Source organism: Gopherus evgoodei, unplaced genomic scaffold, assembly GCF_007399415.2.
Source record: "Gopherus evgoodei ecotype Sinaloan lineage unplaced genomic scaffold, rGopEvg1_v1.p scaffold_37_arrow_ctg1, whole genome shotgun sequence".
In the NCBI taxonomy this organism is placed as follows: Eukaryota; Metazoa; Chordata; order Testudines; family Testudinidae; genus Gopherus; species Gopherus evgoodei.
Genome location: NW_022060049.1, coordinates 3,460,853 through 3,481,576, shown reverse-complemented (window position 1 = coordinate 3,481,576; position 20,724 = coordinate 3,460,853). Strand labels below are relative to the sequence as shown.

The 20,724-nt window shown below is 53.4% G+C and overlaps 1 protein-coding gene and 1 long non-coding RNA gene across 3 annotated transcripts in view; both read left to right on the top strand.

The window, feature by feature from the left end:
- The first annotated feature begins 9,398 nt into the window (after positions 1 to 9,398).
- Positions 9,399 to 20,724, top strand: part of LOC115642066 (cAMP-dependent protein kinase catalytic subunit alpha) — a 48,012-nt gene continuing 36,686 nt past the window's right edge. The window contains exon 1 of one of the 2 annotated variants that reach the window (XM_030545443.1): positions 9,399 to 9,495. In XM_030545443.1, coding sequence (XP_030401303.1) covers positions 9,450 to 9,495 — 46 coding nt within the window. In that variant the 5' untranslated portion in view covers positions 9,399 to 9,449. Of the gene's footprint in view, positions 9,496 to 11,502; positions 12,941 to 20,724 lie in introns of those variants that run through there. The other variant, XM_030545442.1, reaches the window with a different exon arrangement.
- Positions 12,947 to 15,777, top strand: LOC115642068. The gene is made up of 2 exons (XR_003998149.1): positions 12,947 to 14,619; positions 15,172 to 15,777. It is a non-coding gene; the product is annotated as an uncharacterized LOC115642068 (long non-coding RNA).

The following is a 20,724-nucleotide window of genomic DNA, read 5'->3' as shown; positions in this document are numbered from 1 at the left end:
CGTGTTCTGCCTGTGTCTCCCAGGTTACGTTTCAGGTCCTGCCTAGGTGGGAGAACTGGTGAAAGGCTCATCACAAGAGAGAACGGTGAGCTGGCGAGTTGTGTCCACACTGGTGTTGCTGCCACCGGGGCAAACCTCAAGTCCAGGGGTTTAAAGCCGTTGTGCAAATCATGGGGGGGTGGGGAGGGTGGATTCTCCCTTAAAGCTGTGCTTTGTGCAGTTGCTAGTGCATGGGGAGTGTAAAAATGCTACTAAATTAACACGCAGTGGTGGCATAGCCATGTCGGTCCTGGGATATTAGAACATAAAAACGGCTGTACCGTGTCAGACCAAAGGCCCATCTAGCCCAGTATCCTGTCTACTGACAGTGGCCAATGCCAGGTGCCCCAGAGGAAGTGAACCTAACAGGCAATGATCAAGTGATCTCTCTCCTGCCATCCATCTCCATCCTCTGACAAACAGAGGCTAGGGACACCAGAGAGACAAGGTGGGTGTGGTATCTTTTATTAGATCAACTACTGTTGGTGAGAGAGACAAGCCTTTGAGCCACATGACATCTAGAGCTCTGTGGCTTGAAAGCTTGTCTCTTTAACAGAAGTTGGCCCACTACAAGATATTACTTCACCTACCTACCTTATCTCATTAAATTAAAATGGGAGTGACCGTCCCCAGCTCACACTGGTGTACGTGACTGCCAGGTGCATGCTAGAAAGGTGCACCAGCTTAACGAGATTTGAACTCTTGTTAAACAAGGGCATACCCCTAATGGAAACACACAGCTTAATTTGCCAACATTCCGGCGCAGGCTAAATCTGTCTGAGTGAGGCTTAAACTGATATAAGCCTGTCTACAGTAGGAGTTAGCATCAGTTTAACCCGATCACTTTCAAATCTAGATGGTCTGTGTCTGAACATCTTAAAATCTTGTTCGGTGTTTGTACAGCACCTGGCACAATTGAGCAGTAAACAGCTGCGGCTTTCTAGTGCATGGTCAGACAACAGCCTATCCTGGATATATGATCCCAGCCTAGACAAAACCTTAAACTGTGTCAGACCTTTTTGGTGTTTTGTAAACACCTACTGAACATCAATGACACGTCCAGTGAGGAAGCATTCCTCTTTAAAGCCTTCTCAAGAGACTCTGTCACAAACTTTCCTCTGTTCTTCAATCAAAACGGGGAAGCCCCAGCTGAGTGTTTCTGATTATTTCTAAGGCTTAAAAAATACAAGCAGTAAAACTTCCAACTTTTCAAGCCTGACTTCTCCATCAAAAAAAGAAATGCGCTTGATTTTATATGGATCCTTTCAAGGTCACCTTTGTATTAAAGCTGTGGCTGAGTCCAGTAAACATGACTAAACTCCTGTGCTTGAGGATTTTTGAAACTTTCTCTGACGCTTTGCTTTAGCCCTAAAGCTGTGCAAGAAACTGTTTTTGGGTGCCCAAGGGAGGATTTAGGGACAAGCATCCATTTTTTCCCATTCTATTTTTTTTTTCTTGCACATCTTTCCAATCACCCCTACCCCCAGGGATTTCCTGTTGCAATTAACAAGCTTGTTTTCCAGCAAGGGAGAGGACTGATACCACCATTTACACAACAACAGACCACTAGCTGAGTGTATTAAAAAGGTTAGTTGGCTTCCTCTGAAGCATCCGATATCACAGCCGGAGCTGAGATGGGCTTAATTATCTGCTCTACTATAGGAACTAACGAATCGCTCTGGCTAATGACAAACAATTGCTGTGGACCAAAAGAAGGCCTTGATCCTATGTATGCATTCTTCTGCCCAGATGGTGTCCTAGGTAAGTGTGTGTGGGGACTGAGGAAGGATAGACTAGCAGTTAAGACACTGGACTGGGCTACCCCCCTGCCTAGCTAGTTTTGAGCATGCACAGTGTAGTTTACAGTAAAAGATCAATTGCAAAGGAGAAAGCAAGTATTAACAGGCGCTCTCTGCTGGAGGCACCATATTATACCCCTGTCCTCTTGTGCCCTGGCAGTGGGGGCGGGAATGTGAAACAGCAGCTCCTTGCTTTGCCAGAGGACTCTGCCAAGGCCGGTGGAGACTTGAACGCTGATGGCTCGGGTGACTGCAGCTTGGGCTATCGTTCTCCCACCTTGAGGTTGGGGGATGATCTAGGTCAGGGGTCCCCAACATGGTGCCTGCAGGGGCATCTAAATGTGCCTGCATCCTGTCCGGTGGTCGAGCATCCGCCGGAATGACGCCTCTGGATGATGCCACTTGCTGCTGACAAGCAGCGTCATCCAGAGACGGCGCTGCAAAATTCGGCAGCATTTTGGCAGATGCTCGACTGCAGCCAAGGTCCTTCGTCTGGCGGGAGGACCACTGATCTAGGTGGCCGGGATGCCTCTGCCTGCAAATCCTTTGCCACCAATCTCTGCTTGGTTTGCTTCACATGATTGTGAGGGATGTAGGCTGGCAGGGCACCCTGCCCTACTCACCAATCTCTGCCTGCCTGCCTCCCTCCCTGCACCAGTCATTCACTTGAGCCAGGCCCCTAGAACATTCACGAATGAAGAAAGGGCCCGAGCTGATGGCAGCATGGGGAGCAAACACCCTCCACTGTGCTTTGCATCAGGCCTTCAGTGAGCAGCCGCCAGGAGCTACCAAGGCCTGACAGAGGAGGAAAATTGCTGCCTTTTGTTGTGTTTGCAGTTTGTTTTGATCTTGTCTAATGGGAATCATGCCGAACCAGCCCTCCAGCACAGGAGGAGTGGCCTGAGCCCTTAATCAGATGCTTATTTACCAATCTGAGCCTAGTCCCCAACACTGCAATTTCCTTTGTCTGTGCCTTGGCAGGCAAGCAGCAGTCAGGAACTCTCAGCAAGGCAGGGAAAGTGCATTTCCCCTTCTTGGCAAGATCCCTGTTTCCATCTCTTCCTTCCCTGACTCCATTCATGGGATCAGACCCCTGGTCTATACAGCCTGTTTTCCTGTCTGACAGGCCAGCATTAAGCTGCTTAAGAGGAAGGTGGACGTACCCTGCACTGATGGCATAACCAAAGCATCCTCTGAAGTTGCAAGACTTAGAGGCTAGCTCATGACCCTGGGAGGATTTAATCTCTTGTTTGCTGCTTAAATCTTTTGTTCTCGTTCTGGATGGTCTCATTAGCCACATAAATATCTGATTTTTAAAGTAATAATAATCCTGCTAAGCTCTTGTGCTCAGTATCCAGCGGCAGTAAGTTCCCCAGATCCTGTGGGGAGGAATGGAGTATTTCTTTGGATCAGTTCTGAACTTGTCACCTTTCAGTACTACAGAACATGGTGTTTTAATCTCACCCTTTGCTGCAGGAAAGGTGAGCCCCACAGCAGGGGTGAATGGGATTACTGCCTCTTCTATTTCTACTTTGTTTTTGCTTCCTGATCATCAGACAGCCAGCAGGATCTTTTTCTCTTTACATGAAGAATGCGGGTTTTGTCTAACGTATTTTTCCTGAAAGGCTGTATGGGCAACTAGAGAACTGCCAAGAATGTCAGATCGCAGAAGTCATGCTAGGGCAACCAGACAAGTTAGAAGAGGAAGTGACTTTTCCCCCACTTGCTTTGTAGTGCCTCTTTGATTCTATGGCCGTTTGGACACTTGGGAGAAAAAGACGTCTCTGTTAGAATTCGACACACAGTTCCATTAAAGGCTGTGAAATCACCACGCTCATGCTGGAGAACTTATCTCAGCAGTAGCAAGCAGCCACTAGAGGGGGGAGAACTGGGGACTGTTCCCAGCTCTGATACTGATCTGCTGTGTGATCTTGGTCACGTCATTTCTGTGTTCCTGGTTCCCTACTGGCCCTCTACCCTTTCTATTCAGATGGGAAGCTTTTGGGGTCAGGGATTCTCTCTCACTAGGTGCATGTGCAGCACCTACCACAATAAGGTGCTGATCTCAGTTGAGGCCTCGAGCTGTTCCTGCCGGATCACTAATGATATTCCCAAGAAGAAAATCAAGCAGGAAATCTCCTTCATTTAACAGGGTCTGGGTACCTCAACTTTTCAGACTTCCTCCTCCATTGTAAAGAAAGAGCACCCCACTCTTTCTGGTAGGCAGCTCGCTGTTAGTGAATCAGTCTAAAAACACTGAGCAGCTCCAGCCCTGCAAAAATCAAGACACTGCTGTGCGGGTGCTGTGAGCCTGATGACAGATCACCTTGCAGTGTCAGACTATCTTATTTTAGGAATAATGGAAACTGACTTGCTTCTTAGCCAGCAGTGGGGTGGTGCTCTGACCACACAGGAGACCTGGCTACTATTCTCAGCACTGCTGCTGGCCGTCTGGGTGACCTTGGGCAAGTCACTGCCCTTCTCTGTCTCAATTTTCCCATCTGTAAAATGGGGAAAACTTCCTTTGCAAAGTGCTTTGAGCTCTATGGCTGAAAGGTACTATATGAGAGTTAGATGGTGGTATTTTATTTAGGTGATAGTTAGATGTCTGAATCTACCTTTGGAGTTTTACATTTTATGTTTCTATCTTACCCACAGATTAGATAAAAACCTAAATTGTCTTGCAACCAGGTTTTAACATAATGTGACTTAGAATTCAGAACTCTACAAGCAAAGACAGATGAAGCAGGCTGCTCCCCAAGGCAGCAAGGCATAACTCACCCCACCTCGTTCGAGGCTGGTTAATTCTAGACTGACTGCTTGCACGCTTCCCTTTGGAGCCTTAAACCCTGCAGGCAGGACCAGGAACCCCACCCCATTAAAATGACAGCTTGTAATTCCAACAAGTCCTCCATACATCAAAGTCACAGTTTCAGGGCAACTGCGCCTGTATTCCCTCTTCATGGCTCACCAAGGGCCCCTACTTTAGGTTTCTGGCTCCCAGCTATCACCTCTCTTTGGAGGACACCCACATCAATCTCCCTTCTGACCCGAGGTTTCAAGGCTTCACAGCTCCCTGCGTTATGCTGTGAGGTCCTCAGCAACACAGACAGACCAAGAAGGCCAGTGCCTCTACTTTGCTTTCTGAGGCCTGAGATGAGTGCCTTGCCCACACAGGTGCAAGTTGCCACTCACCTCCTTCTAAGCAAGTATGTTTAATCTTAAGAGAAAAGCATTACAGAGAAAACATTAAAACAATAAAAGCATCTAAACACATGCTAAAAAGCTCACCAGAGGTCTCCCCAACTCCACCATGGGGCTCTGGCAGGTTTTAGTCCTTCAAAGCCCCACAACAGTTTTTTTCCAGTGGTTACAACGTCATCCATCTTAGATCAGGAACCCAGGCTGGGCTGATGAGCTGATTTTTTTACACAGCTTTGGCCTTTGCTCTTGGTCTTCTGTGACAGGTAATCAGCAGATGCTGCCCTTTTCCACACAAAACTGGGTTTTTGAGTAACTGGAGTTGGGGAAATTTGCATTAATGTTCCCTTCTAGGGATTCTCCAGGAAATCCACTTTAAATGTATTGTCCCAACAGCCCATATTTGTCTGGCATATTTTTAATAGTCCTTTGAACTCCCCAGTCTCATCTCTGTCCTATCTGCTCCCAGAGAGGTTATATACAACCCCAGCCCCCAATAATAAACACACTCTCAAGGATATTGCAGGAAATTACCGTCTCTATCTTTCACCACATAAACAGCCACCCAGTCCCATAAGGTCTGAGCATCTTCCATGTAAAGTCCCTAGTGGGCTTCATGGGAGCGCTAGTTCTCCAGTGTGGGGCAAAACTCAGGGCTAGGAGGTTCTTTGGAGGTGATTTGTTGTGCTTTTTTTTTTTTTTTTTGCAGAGGGGGATCAATGTCATTTTGTGTGATGGTAATACTAGACTAAGCTGCTTGTGGTACGGATGATCTTTTGTGTCTAGCCTCCTAGGCATTACCCCACTACAGGTAATGATGGGAAGAGCTCTGTTGAAGAGGGATATTTAGGCCCCTGAAGCATAACCAATACGTACCTCAAGTTCTGCAGCCCATCTGTCTTTAAAACCCCCCTGGCTTGCCCTCAGCTAATCGCACCTGTGTCTCTTAGATCAAACTTTCTTCTCAGAGGTGGTGCTGTTTGCTACACTCTTTTGTCCCTCAACCGACCCCACAAGGTCACCCTTTCTTGTCAGTTTCGCTTCCTTCCCCCAGCCCAGGCTCTGTTTGGCTGCAGGGATAAGCTGAAACCAGTGAGTTTGCTTTCAGTCCAGCAGACTTCCTAAAAACCCATCTTGTATTGATTTAAAGTTTCAAAACTGAATCAATTCAGAGCTTTTGCAAAATCCCCTTTTGAGGTTAAACTACCTAATTTCAACCTTCATTTCCTATTAAAGTCTGGGCCAAATCCCAGGCTGCTGTAAATCAGACATGGCTCCACTGGAACCTTTGGACCAGATCTTTGTTTTGCTTCCCCCTACTGGCTGCTTGTAAGCTATTAAGGGGGGCTACCAGTAACTTTTACATCTTCAACTGCTGCAGCTTTACTGAATCAATGGACCTATGCAGCCTTACAGCAGCTGCTCTGGTTTGTTACCTTGATCTAAAAGTCGATTTGCCTTCTAGGTCATTTTGTTTGCAATCAATTTTACTTTAGATCAGGGCACGGTTTTCCCAGGCTGCGAGCAGGGGAAGGAGTGAGGGAGAGAGCCACGTGGACGTAACTTCACTGCGGCTGCCGGCTGCAAGTCCTGTCTACCATCAAGCACAATGTTTTGGTGGTCTGACTTTGCTTTTTAATTTATTATTTTGTGCCTGTCTCTTTCCTTTCTCCTGAGTGGGATAGTGACCAGCCTCCTGATTGGGAAGATGCAGCTTCTATTAAACGGAGGAGTTGCTTTTAGAAAGCCTGGAGCACTAGGCAGTGTCAAGGGAAAAGTATTGCTAACTGCAAGCATTTAAAAAAACAACAGCCATGAGCTTCTTTAAAATAAAGTGTGATGTTTATTGTTTGTTTTTTTTTTTGAGGCTTTAGAGGTCATGTTTTTCAACCTTCTCTGTGCAGCAATGGAGGCTAGAAACTAAACGCTGATCTTTTTGCATAATCCCATGAGTCCATGAGCAGGGGCTTTAAACACCAACTGCACTTGTCATGGTAAAATTACAAGAGTTGGTGACACTAAAATAGTACAGCTTAAGCAATTAATTTAATATGGCAGTAGCAACTCTGGGGTGCTGCACTGGCAGTGAGAAACATACAGTCCCTGCCCAGTGTTTTAACTATGGGACCAGCCTTTCTTGATGGAAACGGGGAGCTGGATTCTGTTGTGGCTCCCAGCAGCAGCCTGTATAGAGCTTTCTGGGGTGTATGTGGAAGTACAGCACCTGGCACAGTGGGGCCCCAATCTCAGTTGTAGCAGTTGCTACTGTAAGGCTCTGCCCATGCCATCAGCTTGCTGGATCAGGATCAGCAGGGCAAATTTCTGTCCTCAGTGACACCTATGTGGCTTGACCAGCAATTTGCTATATTGCCAATGTCTTATCAAGGGAATCTCATAAGTGTTCTTTCCTTTGGGTGTGTTAAATCCCCATGCCAGGGAGGGTGTACTGCAAAGATGAGGCAGGGAGTCCAAGAGTGGAAAATCCTATTTCTGTTTAAACAGATGCTTTCTCAAAACAGACAGGTGGCAGCAGCTCCTGGGCAAAGGCTCCTTGATGAAGTTAACTAAGTTTATATTTGGTTCATGGAGTGGGGGGCATATGCCTAGTGTGATCTGAAATGGGGGTTTGAGCAAAGGGGGTGATCCTGCCCTGGGAAATAACTACCAGTGGATGCCATCCCCATCATGTGAAAGACAGACAAATTGCTCGGTAGACATATTTGAGAGTCAGGCGGGGGGAACAGGGCTAGGGAAATCTCTCCCTCCTCCTGCCCCACCCCCCCAAGATCATCACCCTGATGGTGCATTGTGGTGTGTGGATGGAGAGCCCCTCTTTCCTATGTGTTGGGCAGGGGCGGCTCTAGGCATTTTGCCCAACCCAAGCACGGCAGGTAGGCTGCCTTTGGCGGCTTGCCTGCGGAGGATCTGCTGGTCCTGTGGCTTCGGCGGATCTTTGCGGGAGGTCCTCTGAAGCTGCGGGACCAGCGGACCCTCGGCAGGCAAGCCACCGAAGGCAGCCTGCCTGCCGCCCTCGCGGTGCCAGCAGAGTGTCCCCGTGGCTTGCCGCCCCAAGCACGCGCTTGGCGTGCTGGGGCCTGGAGCCACCCCTGGTGTTGGGTCTCGCCCTGCCCCGCATCCAATCCTCAGAGCATTAGTATCTGTTGCAGCTCCCACCTAGTGGGACTTAAACTTAGACAGTGTAGAGGCTCCAAGTCTGGGACTGAGGCCCCACCAAACTATTTATTTGTACTAGAATAGCACCTATGGGCCCCTGACAAGACTGGGGCCCCAGTGCGCTGGGTGCTGCTGTGAGGGGCTCACAGCCTGAATACACAGGCTGGGGAAACAGGTCCACGGAGGAGAACCTTGCCTCCCGCCCCATCCTGGGGCTACACCACAGCAGAAGCCCAGATGCTGACTGGCCCCCAGTTGTGTGTCCTTTGAGGAATGATGCTTATTAAAACAGCAGGGTCACGGAGGCACATCCCAGGGGCCAGGTAAAGCTAAGAGCAGTTCCTCTTCCCAGGCCTAAGGTGTCAGCTGCTCAACCCCCGCCAAGAAAGGCTGAGTGAAGGAGTGGGGCCACCAGGGTGCCCCTGGGCAACACCCACAAATGGGTCACCCCGTGGACCCCTCCTCTGCTGGCTCCCTGTCAGTCTGACATAGCTCTGTCACGCCTACACTCCCTGGCCCCACTTCCCTATCCCCATACCACCCCAGGATGAGTCCTGACCCGCTGCCCATCCCCATGCCACCCCAGGGTGGTTCCTAGGCCTCCTCTTTTGTCCCTATGCCACCTCAAGGTAGTTCCTAGACCCCTTCCCCGACCCCATGCCACCCCCACCCCATGGGTCTATAGCTCTGTCCCTCTCTCATTGCCTTCCTTCAGTTTAGCTCCCAAGCCCCGCCCCTCACGTTGAACATTCTTTCGAACGCTGGCTCGCCCGACGTTCTAAATATAGAACGCTGCGACCTCAGCCCTCTGAGGCCAATCAGCGGTGAGGGGCGGAGCTAAACGTGGCCGTCGGCCAATGAAAGCGGCCGGCTGAGGGGAACGGGCCCAGTCAGGGCCGGGGTTACGTCGAGGGAGCAGCAGGGAGCGTCGCGCGTCACAGCAATCGGCCAATGGTGCGGCGGGGTGCCCTGCTTGGCCAATGGGCGCCGGGATCGCGCGGGCGGCTGGCGGCGGCGGCGGCCAATGGTGCGCGGGGCTGGGGCGGCGTCCGGAGCCCGAGGAGCCGCCGCCGCGGGGGGAGGGGAGGTGATACCGGTCTCGGCGGCTCCGCCTGGCGGCGGGGGGTATCGGGGCCTGGCCGGGCCCAGCCGAGCCTCCTGCGGGCAGCGGGCGCCGGAGGGAGCAGCGGGGGCAGCGGGAGCCGCAGCCGGCCCCGCCCGGGCCCCAGCGCCGCGATGGGCAACGCGGCCACGGCCAAGAAGGGCGGCGAGCTGGAGAGCGGTGAGTGCTGGGGGGTGGGGAGAGCGCGGGGCTGGCAGGGGGGCATCGGGCCCGGGGGGGAGCAGGGCATGGGAGGCCTGGCGGGGGGATCGGGGCCCCGGGGGGGGGGAGCAGGGCATGGGAGGCCTGGCGGGCGGATCGGGGCCCCGGGGGGGGGGAGCAGGGCATGGGAGGCCTGGCGGGGGGATCGGGGCCCCGGGGGGGGGGAGCAGGGCATGGGAGGCCTGGCGGGCGGATCGGGGCCCCGGGGGGGGAGCAGGGCATGGGAGGCCTGGCGGGGGTATCGGGGCCCCGGGGGGGGAGCAGGGCATGGGAGGCCTGGCGGGGGGATCGGGGCCCCGGGGGGGGGAGCAGGGCATGGGTGGCCTGGCGGGTGGATCGGGGCCTCGGGGGGGGAGCAGGGCATGAGGGGCCTGGCGGGGGGATCGGGGCCCCGGGGGGGGAGCAGCGCATGAGGGGCCTGGCGGGGGGATCGGGGCCTCGGGGGGGGGAGCAGGGCATGAGGGGCCTGGCGGGGGGATCGGGGCCCTGGGGGAGGGGAGCAGCGCATGAGGGGCCTGGCGGGGGGATCGGGGCCCCGGGGGGGGAGCAGCGCATGGGAGGCCTGGCGGGGGGATCGGGGCCTGGGGGATGGGGGCGGGAATGATGAGTGTGGGGGATCAGCGATCGAGGAGGGGAAGGAATATGGGACCCGCCCTGCGTTAGGAGGTACCGGCCAGGGGTTGTGGGGGTCGGGGGGAGCAGGGCTTAGCAGTTCTGGAGAAAGGGCCGGGTGAGTTCGGAGAGATCAGGCTGCTGCAGGGCGGTGCCCCCCAACTTCACTCTGCCTGGGACATCCAACAGCTCCGTGCTGGCCTGGCTGTATTGCCCTTGCCCCGTGAGCCCATAGTCCTAGAGTCTCATTTCATCTCTGGGCACCCGCCCTGTCCCTCCATGGGCCCACACTGCTGCACTTCTGCTGCCTGCGCCCTCACCCACCGCACCTCATCGTGTGTCTGGAGGGATCTGTCTAGGACACCCCTCTCCAATCACACCTGAGGTGTGTCTTTCTGGCCCTATGCCCCGGGGGTGGGGCAGGTTGGGGCTGTGGGGACCCTAGGGCAGTGGTTCTCAACCTGTGGTCTGCGGATCTCTGGGGCTTCTCAGACTGTCTACAATTTCCAAAGGGACTTGCACCACCATTCAAAAATATTTAAGAGTCTGCAAATTAAAAAAAGGTTGAGGACCATCGTCCAGGGGTATTGCACCCTGATCTCTCCAACCAGGTGTTGGACGCATTTGCAGAGGTGGTTTTGTTGGGGTGCCCCCGTCTTCCCACTCCTACGCGTTCACTCTTAATTGCTGTTTCCCCTCATCCCCTCTCTAGCCATAAGCTGAGAACAGTTAGCTGATCCCTTCTCCCTTTGCATTGCCTGGATGCAAGTCCCTCTGGTAGCGCTGCCTGCAACCTGTCTAGCTGGTTCAGGGAGCACCAGCTGTAGGGGTTGTGGGTCTCGGCTCCCCCGAATTTGCTAGTAAATGAATGTTTGCTGATCGGGGGCTGGTGCTATAAAGGGAGAGGAGCAGGCTTGCGGTATAAAATGGGACCATCCAGGGGTGTCTAACACCTCTATGGGTGCTCTCACCGCTCCGCTTGCCAGATCTGTGTCTGTTCCACTCTGGGAAGCAGCATGGGGCTTGGAATGGGAGGGAGAATTAGCCATAGACTGCTGGCTGGGTCTGTGCTTCTGTTGTCTGCTGGAGAATATGCTTCCGCCCTCAAAATACACCTAACTGGTCTGAGTCTCAGAATATTTTGTCTAAAGGGGGGATGCCCTCCAAGCCTCTGGGTCATGATCTCCCTGCCCTTCCCATGTGAAGTGGGAGCAGGGTCCTGGCAGGGAAAAGGCTGGGAGTGGATGGCTCCAGAGGGGCACAAAGGAATTAGGTCATGTTTTCTTGTGGTGTCCAGTTGCTGGTTACTTCACCAAGAGCCTCAATTACCAAATGTGCATTGAAACTAATGTGCTTTTGTTGTGATCGCTCTTAGGCAGGTGTGACAGGCTGCGCTTGGGCGCTGACAATAGAGAGCTGGCTCTTTTAAAAACAAAGGAAGGGTCCAGAGCTCAGGACAGACAGACAGACAGGCAGACGCGCCCCCATAGAAGATGCAAGGTGAAACTCAAAGTTGCGTTGCTCAGAGAGACTCTTCTGAACCGTTGGCTGGATAAGGAGAGCAGCCGATCGGACAGATCCCGGGGGTAGCTTGTCTAGCAGAAGGGCAGAGAGCTGGTGCTGAGGCAGGTAGAGTCATCGCTTTTCTGGCAGCTGAATCCCAGCGCCAGCCTGTGAGGCCGCGTAGCCAGAGCCAAGGCAACCCGAGCTGCTGCCAGGAGGGAGCTCAGGAAAGAGTAAAAGGTTCTATAAAAATGAACATCAGTGCCGTGATTTTCCTAAGGACAAAAATAATCGATTAAAATCGAGCCTCACGGGGACGTTTACTAGGCAGTTGGCTCTGTCTGAGAGCCTCCCTACTAAATTTGTGCCACAGGGGAATCTCCTTTCACGCACACAGCGTTTGCCATGTCATTGATCTGTCTGGTTGTGTGCTCTTCCAGGAGACTGTTGGCTAGTGTGACCTCCCTGGATCTGAGCAATGGGCCCATCTAACACTGGCTTCCCTGCCACGCCAAATCAATGGCTCATCCAGCCCGATGTCCCCCTGCACCATCCCAGATCGAACCAGTCCCATTCTTCCCTCCACCCCCCCATGTACGCACACTTCCTGCCATGCCGGATCCAACCAAAGGGCCCATTTAACCTGGGATCCACCCCCCTCTGCTGTACCAAATCCATCTAACTGGCATCCCTGTCTCACTGGGTCATACCAATCTTTTCCCCTCTCCTCTTCCTGCCATGTCGGATCAGACCATTGGGTCCATCTAGCCCTGTATCCAACCTTCAGTTGAGCCCAATAGGTAATGTCTCTGAGGAGGCAAATACCCCCTAGATCACTCTCTCCCCCCTGCCCTTGGTGACTATATTTGTATGGCAGTAGCACCTAGCAGCCCTGATCAGAGCTGCCTTGTGTTAAGAGCTTTGCACACACACGTGGTAATCACTGGCTCTTCAACAGCTCTGTCCATCCACAGATCTCAATATGCTTTACAAAGGGGGAAACTGAGGTACAGGCAGGGGAGGCAACTTGCCCACATTGACCCAGCCGGCCAGTGGCAGAGCCAGGACCCCAGATGTCCTGAGGCTCAGTACGGTGCTCTACCCACTAGGCAGTATCTATAACACCAGAGAATCCTGTACAAACACATACGTTGGGCGCTGGAGTGGAGCCCCAGTTAATGGTCAACAGAGAGCAGTCCTGCAGCTGGGATGGAATCTGCCGCCCACCTGCCATGCCTTGCTGTCATCAGTGCCACACGAGCCACATGCACTCTGCTGTGCCAGGAAGGTGGGTCTCCCTTTGTAGTGAACCTTGGTTTGGGGCTGATGATTTCAGGACCCACCTTCCCCGAGGCTCACTGGGCTTCTCCATTTTCCAGGGGTGGGGGTGGTCAGAAGGCTGGAGGCGCCATGGAACAGTTGCATCTTGCCAAGCCCCTGTGAGGGGAAGAGGGCGTCTGTTGTGATCAGACCTGGAGCTGTCCCCGTACCCGGAAGCGTCTCTCAGTGTTAGGCCCCAGCGTGCGTAGGAGTGGTGTGGTCAGTGGCCGTTCACAAACGGGGAAGGGGGTTGAGGAAGACTGAGGCTCCCAGGTGCAGTGATTTGCCTGAGGTCAAAGAGCAAGTTGGTAGCAGAGGCCAGTTCCAGTTGGTTCCTAGTTGTGCCATTCTCTAACCCTTGGACCCCACTGCCCTCCTGTGGTTGGGAACAGAACCCAGGAGTTCTGACCCTTTGCCTCACCCCCTGCTCTAACCCACTAGACCCCACTCTGTGCCCAGCGGTGATGTTTGAAGTGTGGTAGCACCATCCTAAGATCAGTCCCAGGTACTGCACAGGTGCAGTGAGAGGCCGTCCCTGTGCCAGGAGCTTGCAGCCTGAATAGACCAAGACTAGCAAAAGGTTGAGAAAAAGGAAGTGTCAGTCACTTTTTCCTGATGGGGAATTGAGGCACGGAAACAATCCAGAGGTCCTGACTCCAGCCTCTCCCCTTTAGACCTCACCTCCTTCTCAGAGCTGGGGAAAGAACCCAGGCGTCCTGGCTCCCAACCCTTCCTGCTCTGACCACCAGACCTCCCTCTCAGAACTGGAGAGAAACCTCAGGGTCCTGACGCCTGTTTCTCCACCTTAGCTACAAAATAACCCCTGATGGCGTGGTGGAGGGTCAGATCAGGGGAGCTTGATTGAGACCCATCCTCCCAAGCCTTTAACTGGCATTAGGAGCTCTGCTGGCTTTTCCTGCCTTGACTGCAGTAGCCTAGCAGTGGTTCTGTGCATTGTGGAGCTACCGTGATCACTTTTCCGTTCAGAGCAGAAAATTTGTGTGTGTATGTGTGTGTGTGAGAGAGAGAGAGAGAGAGAGACATCCCCTTGATTCAGCAGTGTCTTGGCCTCTGGTTGAAGGAGCACCATCAAAATGCCTTTGATTAATCCGACGGGTGACGTTCTGTGAATGGGATAGAGAAAGTATATGGGGTGCTTCTGCATAGGGTGTTGATATGGTTCTAATTACTGTAGTATCTGTGCACCTCACATGTGAGTACAGTTACCTTCACAGCATCTGTGTGGAAGGGGCAGTGCTGTTCTCCCTGCTTTATTAGAGCCGTCCTAGGAGGATTTTGGAGATATTAAAAAAAGTGCCGTCCCTAAATGAGGGTGAGAAGTCAAACTCTTTACGCGCTGGTCATCCGAAAACCGACCTGGTAGCAGGTCAGCTGGAATGCTTAGCCTTTATTTTGACCTTTTAATTTTTCTTGTTACCTTTTCAGTATAAATTCCCTGGGATGGTGAAATGACATGGTTTTGAACTAACATGGAGCCGTTGAGAAATGTCGTCTACAGTGCAGATTTTAGCCCCTGAGCCAGCTGCCCTAGACTAGCTGCGGCTGAGCCACATGTCTTTTATTGCAGTGTAGAGACACCCTTAGGGAGCCTGGCGGGAGCTGAGAATCAAACCCAGGTCAGCCAGGGTAAGTGCTCTAACCACTGGGCCACCCTTCCTCTGCTCAGCCTGCCTAGTGAGGCCCAAACGTTTGCCAGAATGGCAGTGCATTGAAAACTGAGCAAAGGGGATGTTCTGTTGTGCTATTAACTTGTGGAACTCACTGCCGCCTGACTGTCATACCATGTTGTGTTTCTGGCCTGGTCTGCACTGGTGGGGGTCGATCTAAAATACGCAACTTACGAGATACGAGAATAGCATAGCTGAAGTCGACGTATCTTAGATTGACTTACTTGGCGTCCTCGTGGCGTGGGATTGACTGCCGCTGCTCTCCCGTCAACTCCACTTCCGCCTCTCGCCTTGGTGGAGTTCCAGAGTCGATGAGGAACACGTTCGGGGATCGATCCCCGATACATCGATCACTACCCACCGATCCAGGGGGTAGTGTAGACATACCCTTTGAGAGAGACCAGGATTCCGAACCCAATAAGACATTTAGGTGGACAGAGTGATAATAGTGAGGAGTAAGAAAACTAACCAAGGTGGCTGGAAAGACTATTGACCTTCCTTCCCTCCTCAGAGCATGAGCCGCCCTCCGACCGAGGCAAGGAGGCATCTCCCCTATGGCAGGTGATCTCATCTCGACAGCCGTCTTGCACCTTCTCCAAAGCAGCTCCTGCTGGCAGCTGGCAGAAGATCCTGGGCTAGATGGACCTTGGGTCTGACCCAGTCCCTGTGGTTTAAAGACTCTCCATGTAATGAAGGTTGATTACCCTCTCTCATGGTTGAGCCGATCCCTGGGCTGCCTTGCTAACCTGCCCTGTGAGCTCAGGTGTTCCTGGCTTCCTCCTTGTGACAGCCAAAAGAGAGAAGGTGAAGCTGAGAAGCTGAAGGGCTGGGACGAGGCCTGGACAGGTTGGAGTTTCCCCCCTAAGGCAGAGCATGCTGGGATTACTGTGCGGCGAATGGTGACCTGGGCATGAGCTGGATATTCCCCTCAGCACCCTGGGCGATGGCTGGGGCCAGGGCCTGGTGGTACTTAAGAAAACAAAGTTAAGCATTGGTGATACAGGGCCGGCTCCTCGACTGGTGCAAATCACCCTCGGTCCATTGGAGTCAGTGGGGCCAGATCCTCGGCTAGTGTAATGCAGTTTTCAAGTCAATACAGCCATGCTGATTCACGCTAGCTGCGTCTCTGCGCCATTGATTTGGTGAAAGCACCATCTGAGCTTTTTATGTTGTTTTTTATATCCGTTTTCTGTGAGGAACTTGGGCTCCGATCCTGCAAGGACACAGGGGCGTAACTGTCCTCTCATGAGTAAAGCTCCGCATGTGGCATAAGGGTTTGCAGAGTCAGGGCTGCGGGCAGTGCCATGCTGGATTGCCCAGTACACCACTGTGCACATGCCAGTCGCCTATCTCCCAGCTGGCTCAGAGGCAGGTGCAGTAACCCCCTAGTGACTTTCTCTGAGTCTGGCCCCTGCCAGGCTGGGATGAGGGGGTCCTGTGTCCATGGAGATACCAGGTGGGGGAGGGAGGTGATTTGTCCATCTCCCCCACCAGGGGCAGCCAGCATCCCGAGAGAACTGAGCAGCATCTGCTGAAAATGTTTGTTTCCTGCCACCACTGCTCAGTTTTGCCTGGCAGCCAGGTCTGCAGCAGAAGCCTGGCTCTAACCAGCTCCTGGTGGAGCGGATGCGCAGTGGTGAGGAGGTGATTATGGGGTGCCCTGTGCTGGGGCAGATGGGCTGTGGCACTGCCACCTGTGGGCCTCTTTGCACTGGGCTTGCAGGTCAGTTCCCAGGCTGGTTTCTGACCAGTGAGCCCTGTTTTGTTGGGTGTGTGAGGTCAGGCTGGGGATGATGATGGCTTTAAGGGAAGAAGATATTAATCAATGTGGTTTAGTGCTTAGGTTGGGAACTTTGGATGGAAAGGACCCAGCATCTTCCCAAAGATGAGGCAGGCAGGATCAGCTCTGCTTACACATGGAGAAACTGAGACGAAGGTGAAGTGACTTGCCTAGATTTGGAAGAGAACTCAGGAGTTGGGACTCTTGTCCCACCTGCTCTGTCCCACTAGATCCAGAGTTGGTGATAGAACCCAGGAGTCCTGAATTTCCCCCCTTGCGTTCAGCACTGCTCACCACAGCTGAGAAATGGTTACTGCCTTCCCTAATGCTGCCGTGCCCCCCTGTGGAGCCCCCTGCATCACGCCAGGCTCTTCTCCTTGGCATCTCCACAGGGCTGGCAGGGTCCTTCCCATGGCAAACAAGCTCTCGGCAGCCACATCATAGTGTGAACCTGGGAGGCATCTACCATGTGGCCATGTCTTTCTGCCCGGAGCAGCTTACCCTGCTGAGTGCCTTGCTGTGCTGGTTGCAGGCCTTAGCCTGTAGGGGGCGCTTTGGGATCAGAAACTCGCAAATGGGGAAATCTGCTGGAGCCTCAGTGTTGGGTTTGTCTGAGGCAGCCACCTCTGGGGTTGGCACAGTGGAACTTTCACCCTCCTAATCACCCATAGAGCGATGCCCAGGGAGCTGATCTCCCAGCGTGTGCATGTCCCTGCCATCAGCTGGCTCCCACCGAGATATTCCCCGGGGACATGGGCATTTCCTCTTGCAAGTTAATGATTAAATGTGCCTTGGACAGGGCTGGCGCCGCCCTTACATATTTTGATTTTAAAAAGACACCTGTCCAAGGTTCTCGGCCGGGGTGGGCAAACCTTTTGGCCTATAGACACATCGGGTTTCTGAAATTGTATGGAGGGCTGTGCCTCCCCAAACAGACACATGTGGCCTGGCCCCCACTCCCTATCCAACCCCCCCCTGCTTCTCACCCCCTGGCAGCCCACCCCAGGACCCCTGCCCCATCCACCCCTCCCTGGCCCCTGACTGCCTCCAGATCTTACACCCCTGACTGCTCCCACCACCCCATCCAACCCCACCCCCCGACTGACTCCCCGGAACCCCTGCCCCCATTCAACCCCCCTTTCCCTGCCCTCTGATCTCTGCCCCCACCCACCACCACAAACTCCCTTGCCCTCTATCCAACCCCCACTGCTCTCTGCCCCCTTACCGTGCTACCTGGAGCATGGTGGCGAGCGATGCTACAGCTGCTCCGCCCAGAGCACCAGGACAGGCAGCCACACCGTCCGGCTGGAGCCAGCCGCGCCACCATGCAGCACAGAGCACCGGGTCAGGCCGCGGCTCTGCAGCTGTGCTGCTGCCCAGAGCATTGCACCGTCGGCGCAGTAAGCTGAGGCTGTGGGAGAGGGAGAACAGCGGGAGAGAGACCAGGGGCTAGTCACCCAGACCAGGAGCTCAGAGTCCAGGCAGGAGGAGCCCACTGGTCGTAGTTTGTCCACCTCTGTTCTAAGCTGTACTACACCATCAACACTACAGCTTCAAACCCGGCAGCGTTACATGGTCGGTCCAGCCAGAACTGAGCTGGCAGCTGTCACCCGAGGCTCTCTTCTGCCCTTTCATCTAGGCAGCAAACTCTCAGCCCTCTCCCTGCTGGGATTGCCACTGGTCCAGGTTTCCCCAAGATTGTTCCTTTTTTGAAGTAGCTTTCCTGGGAAATTGGCCCAGTGTGCAGGGCCAGCTGGCCAGTTTTATGGGGTCAGGGTTATACCGGGTGTCCCATTTCTTGTACTTCAGAGGTGGCCACCCCACTCCTCAGACCCTCTAATCTGGGGGGAGGGGGAGGGTGTCTCACTTTTCCAGATGGTCACTGGAGCGGGCGTGGGGAGCACGTGCCACAGTCTTGGTGATGTAGAAGAGAACTCCCTGCCAGCCACTCCCTCCCTGATAGCTTGGGTACATTACAGCCGGAAGCTGGGGCAGTATGGAGTGGGGGAAGACCACACAGGAAGGCTGGTTCTAGGCCATGGAGGGCTTTATAGGCCATAAGCAACACTGTAAACGTCAGCTGGAGGCCTTAGGAGCTCAGATGTGGGGGCATATCTGGCACGAAGTGACTCTAACTTTTAGGATCATCCAAGCCTTTCGTTAAGGATTGAGCAGGGGGTGTGAGGGAAGCTTCTTTCCTAGTGAAGTGTGTTCTGGGCACACGTGGGAGACGTGTGGGGAGGCCTTGGGGCCCTCGAAGGGAGCTGGTCTGCTGTGTGCTGGTGGGATGGGGAGGGTGCTCTGGCTCAGACCTGTCGAGGGACTGTCTCTGCGACAGCGTTCTTTTGGCCGAGCTCGAGTATGAGCTGCCCCACTGCAGTCGAACACATGAGCTTCTGCATCCCCGCTCGTGTGCATCGCCTGGATTCCTGGGAGCACCTCTTAGAGCTGCAGTAAATGGATCCTCTGGATGGATTTTCCCAGTGACTTGTGGAAGAGCTCATCCATCCTCTCTGGCCACCTGGAGGAGAGGTGGGAATCGTGGGAAGCTGTTGGAGGACTAGTGGCACTGCAGGGAGGTTGGCCTGTATCTACGCAACAGAGCAGTTGTCTCAGCAGCTGATGAGTTGGGTTAACTAACGCTGTAGCCCATAGCCTCTCTTGGGCCAGCTGACTTGGGGGTGGACTGGAGGTGACTTGAGTTAACGGCTGCACCTGAGTTAACTGTGCAGTGAAGACCAGCCCTGAGCATGTATCTAAGCTCTCCTCATCTTGGAGCCGTTGCTTCAGCTGGGCAAATGGGGACATATTGGGCATAGATCAAAGATGCTTGTATTGAGCAACAGTGCAAGGGCAGTGGGTGCTAGTCTCCTTCCTTTTGGCTGCCTGAGGGTGCGGCTGAGCTGGGAGTTACTCTGCCTGGGGTGGCAATTGGACAATCTGCCCCCTTGGTGTGGTGTGGGATTAGTATGTAAACGGCTGCCCACCCTATTCTGGCTCTGCTGGGATGAATCAGAGTCTGTGTGAGCCTTGAGGTGGTTGCTGGCCTTGGGCAAACTGAGCCACCAGGGACTCTGACCTCTTGGGACAGGCCTGAGTGAGTCCCAGGAGGGATCAAACCGGTGACCCCTCCCCTTTGCCTGCACTGCACCTTCCCCCTGCACCCTCTTGCTTCCTCACTGTGTACTGCTGACCTGCGTCCCCTGTAGCAGTTACAGTATAACAGGGGATGGAAGGGAGTGGGCCTAGGAATTTAGGACAGGAAGTGAAGATGAAGGAATCCCAGTTGAATTGTGGTGGGTATTTCAGGGAGGCAGAATGGAATCACGCCAGGGTTCAACTGAGTCTTGAGTGACAAGAGAAGGTTGAGGAGATCTCCAGAGAGGCAGCCGGAGCAGAAAATCACAAAAAGGGTTAAGGGAAAACAGGGCTTTTGCAGACCTCTGGAGTAAAATAGGTAAGTAGTAGAGGTGCATTAAGCCTCGTTGATGGATAGGGAGATAAAATTAATGATTTTAAAATGACTAAGAGCTGCTGAGCTGCTTTTTCTTTAATGCTGTCGAACAAGAAATGAGGGGATAAAAAATGTATAGACCATAAGGAAGTGCATTATCTTTCTGTCTAAGGTCCTTATCTGGCTCCAGTTATTATAGTATCTGAGTGCCTCACAACTGGTAATATATTTATCCTCCAAGCCCTCCTGGTGAGGCAAGGAAGTACTATCACCCCCCTCTGTAGCATGGGGAAACTGAGGCACAGACTAAGTGACTTGCCCAAGGTTAGTCTGGGGCAGAGCAGGGAATTAAGCCAGGATCTGCAAAGTCCCAGGCTAGCGCTCTAACCATTGCACCAGCCTCCCTCTATGACGCAAAAGATCTGGTTAAATAAAACATGAGGGGTAGGTGGATGCTAGAGAGAGAAATCGGCCGGCTTGGGTGAAACACTCGGTTCTTGGAGGGAGTTTGTTTGAAAGGCAGGGGAAGAATGCCAGCCTGGCACCGATCTTCCTGAGGCACAGAGCAGCGATCATACTCTGGCAAACCCGCATTACGTGAAATTGCTGCTGCCGTCTCTCTGACAGCAATGGCCCGTCCGTCGGTAGGACAAACACAAACACACTGTCTGGAGGGGAGGGGAAAGGATTTTTTTATGTCACATGCTGCCCCTGCTCTGAACTGCAGCCTGTGAGGTTTGTGTGGCTTTCAAGGGGTGTCTCCTTGCCCCCTCATATCGCTCTGATTTTCCTCTGCTTCAGATCTGTCGCCCTCCCAGTCCTGTGCTGGG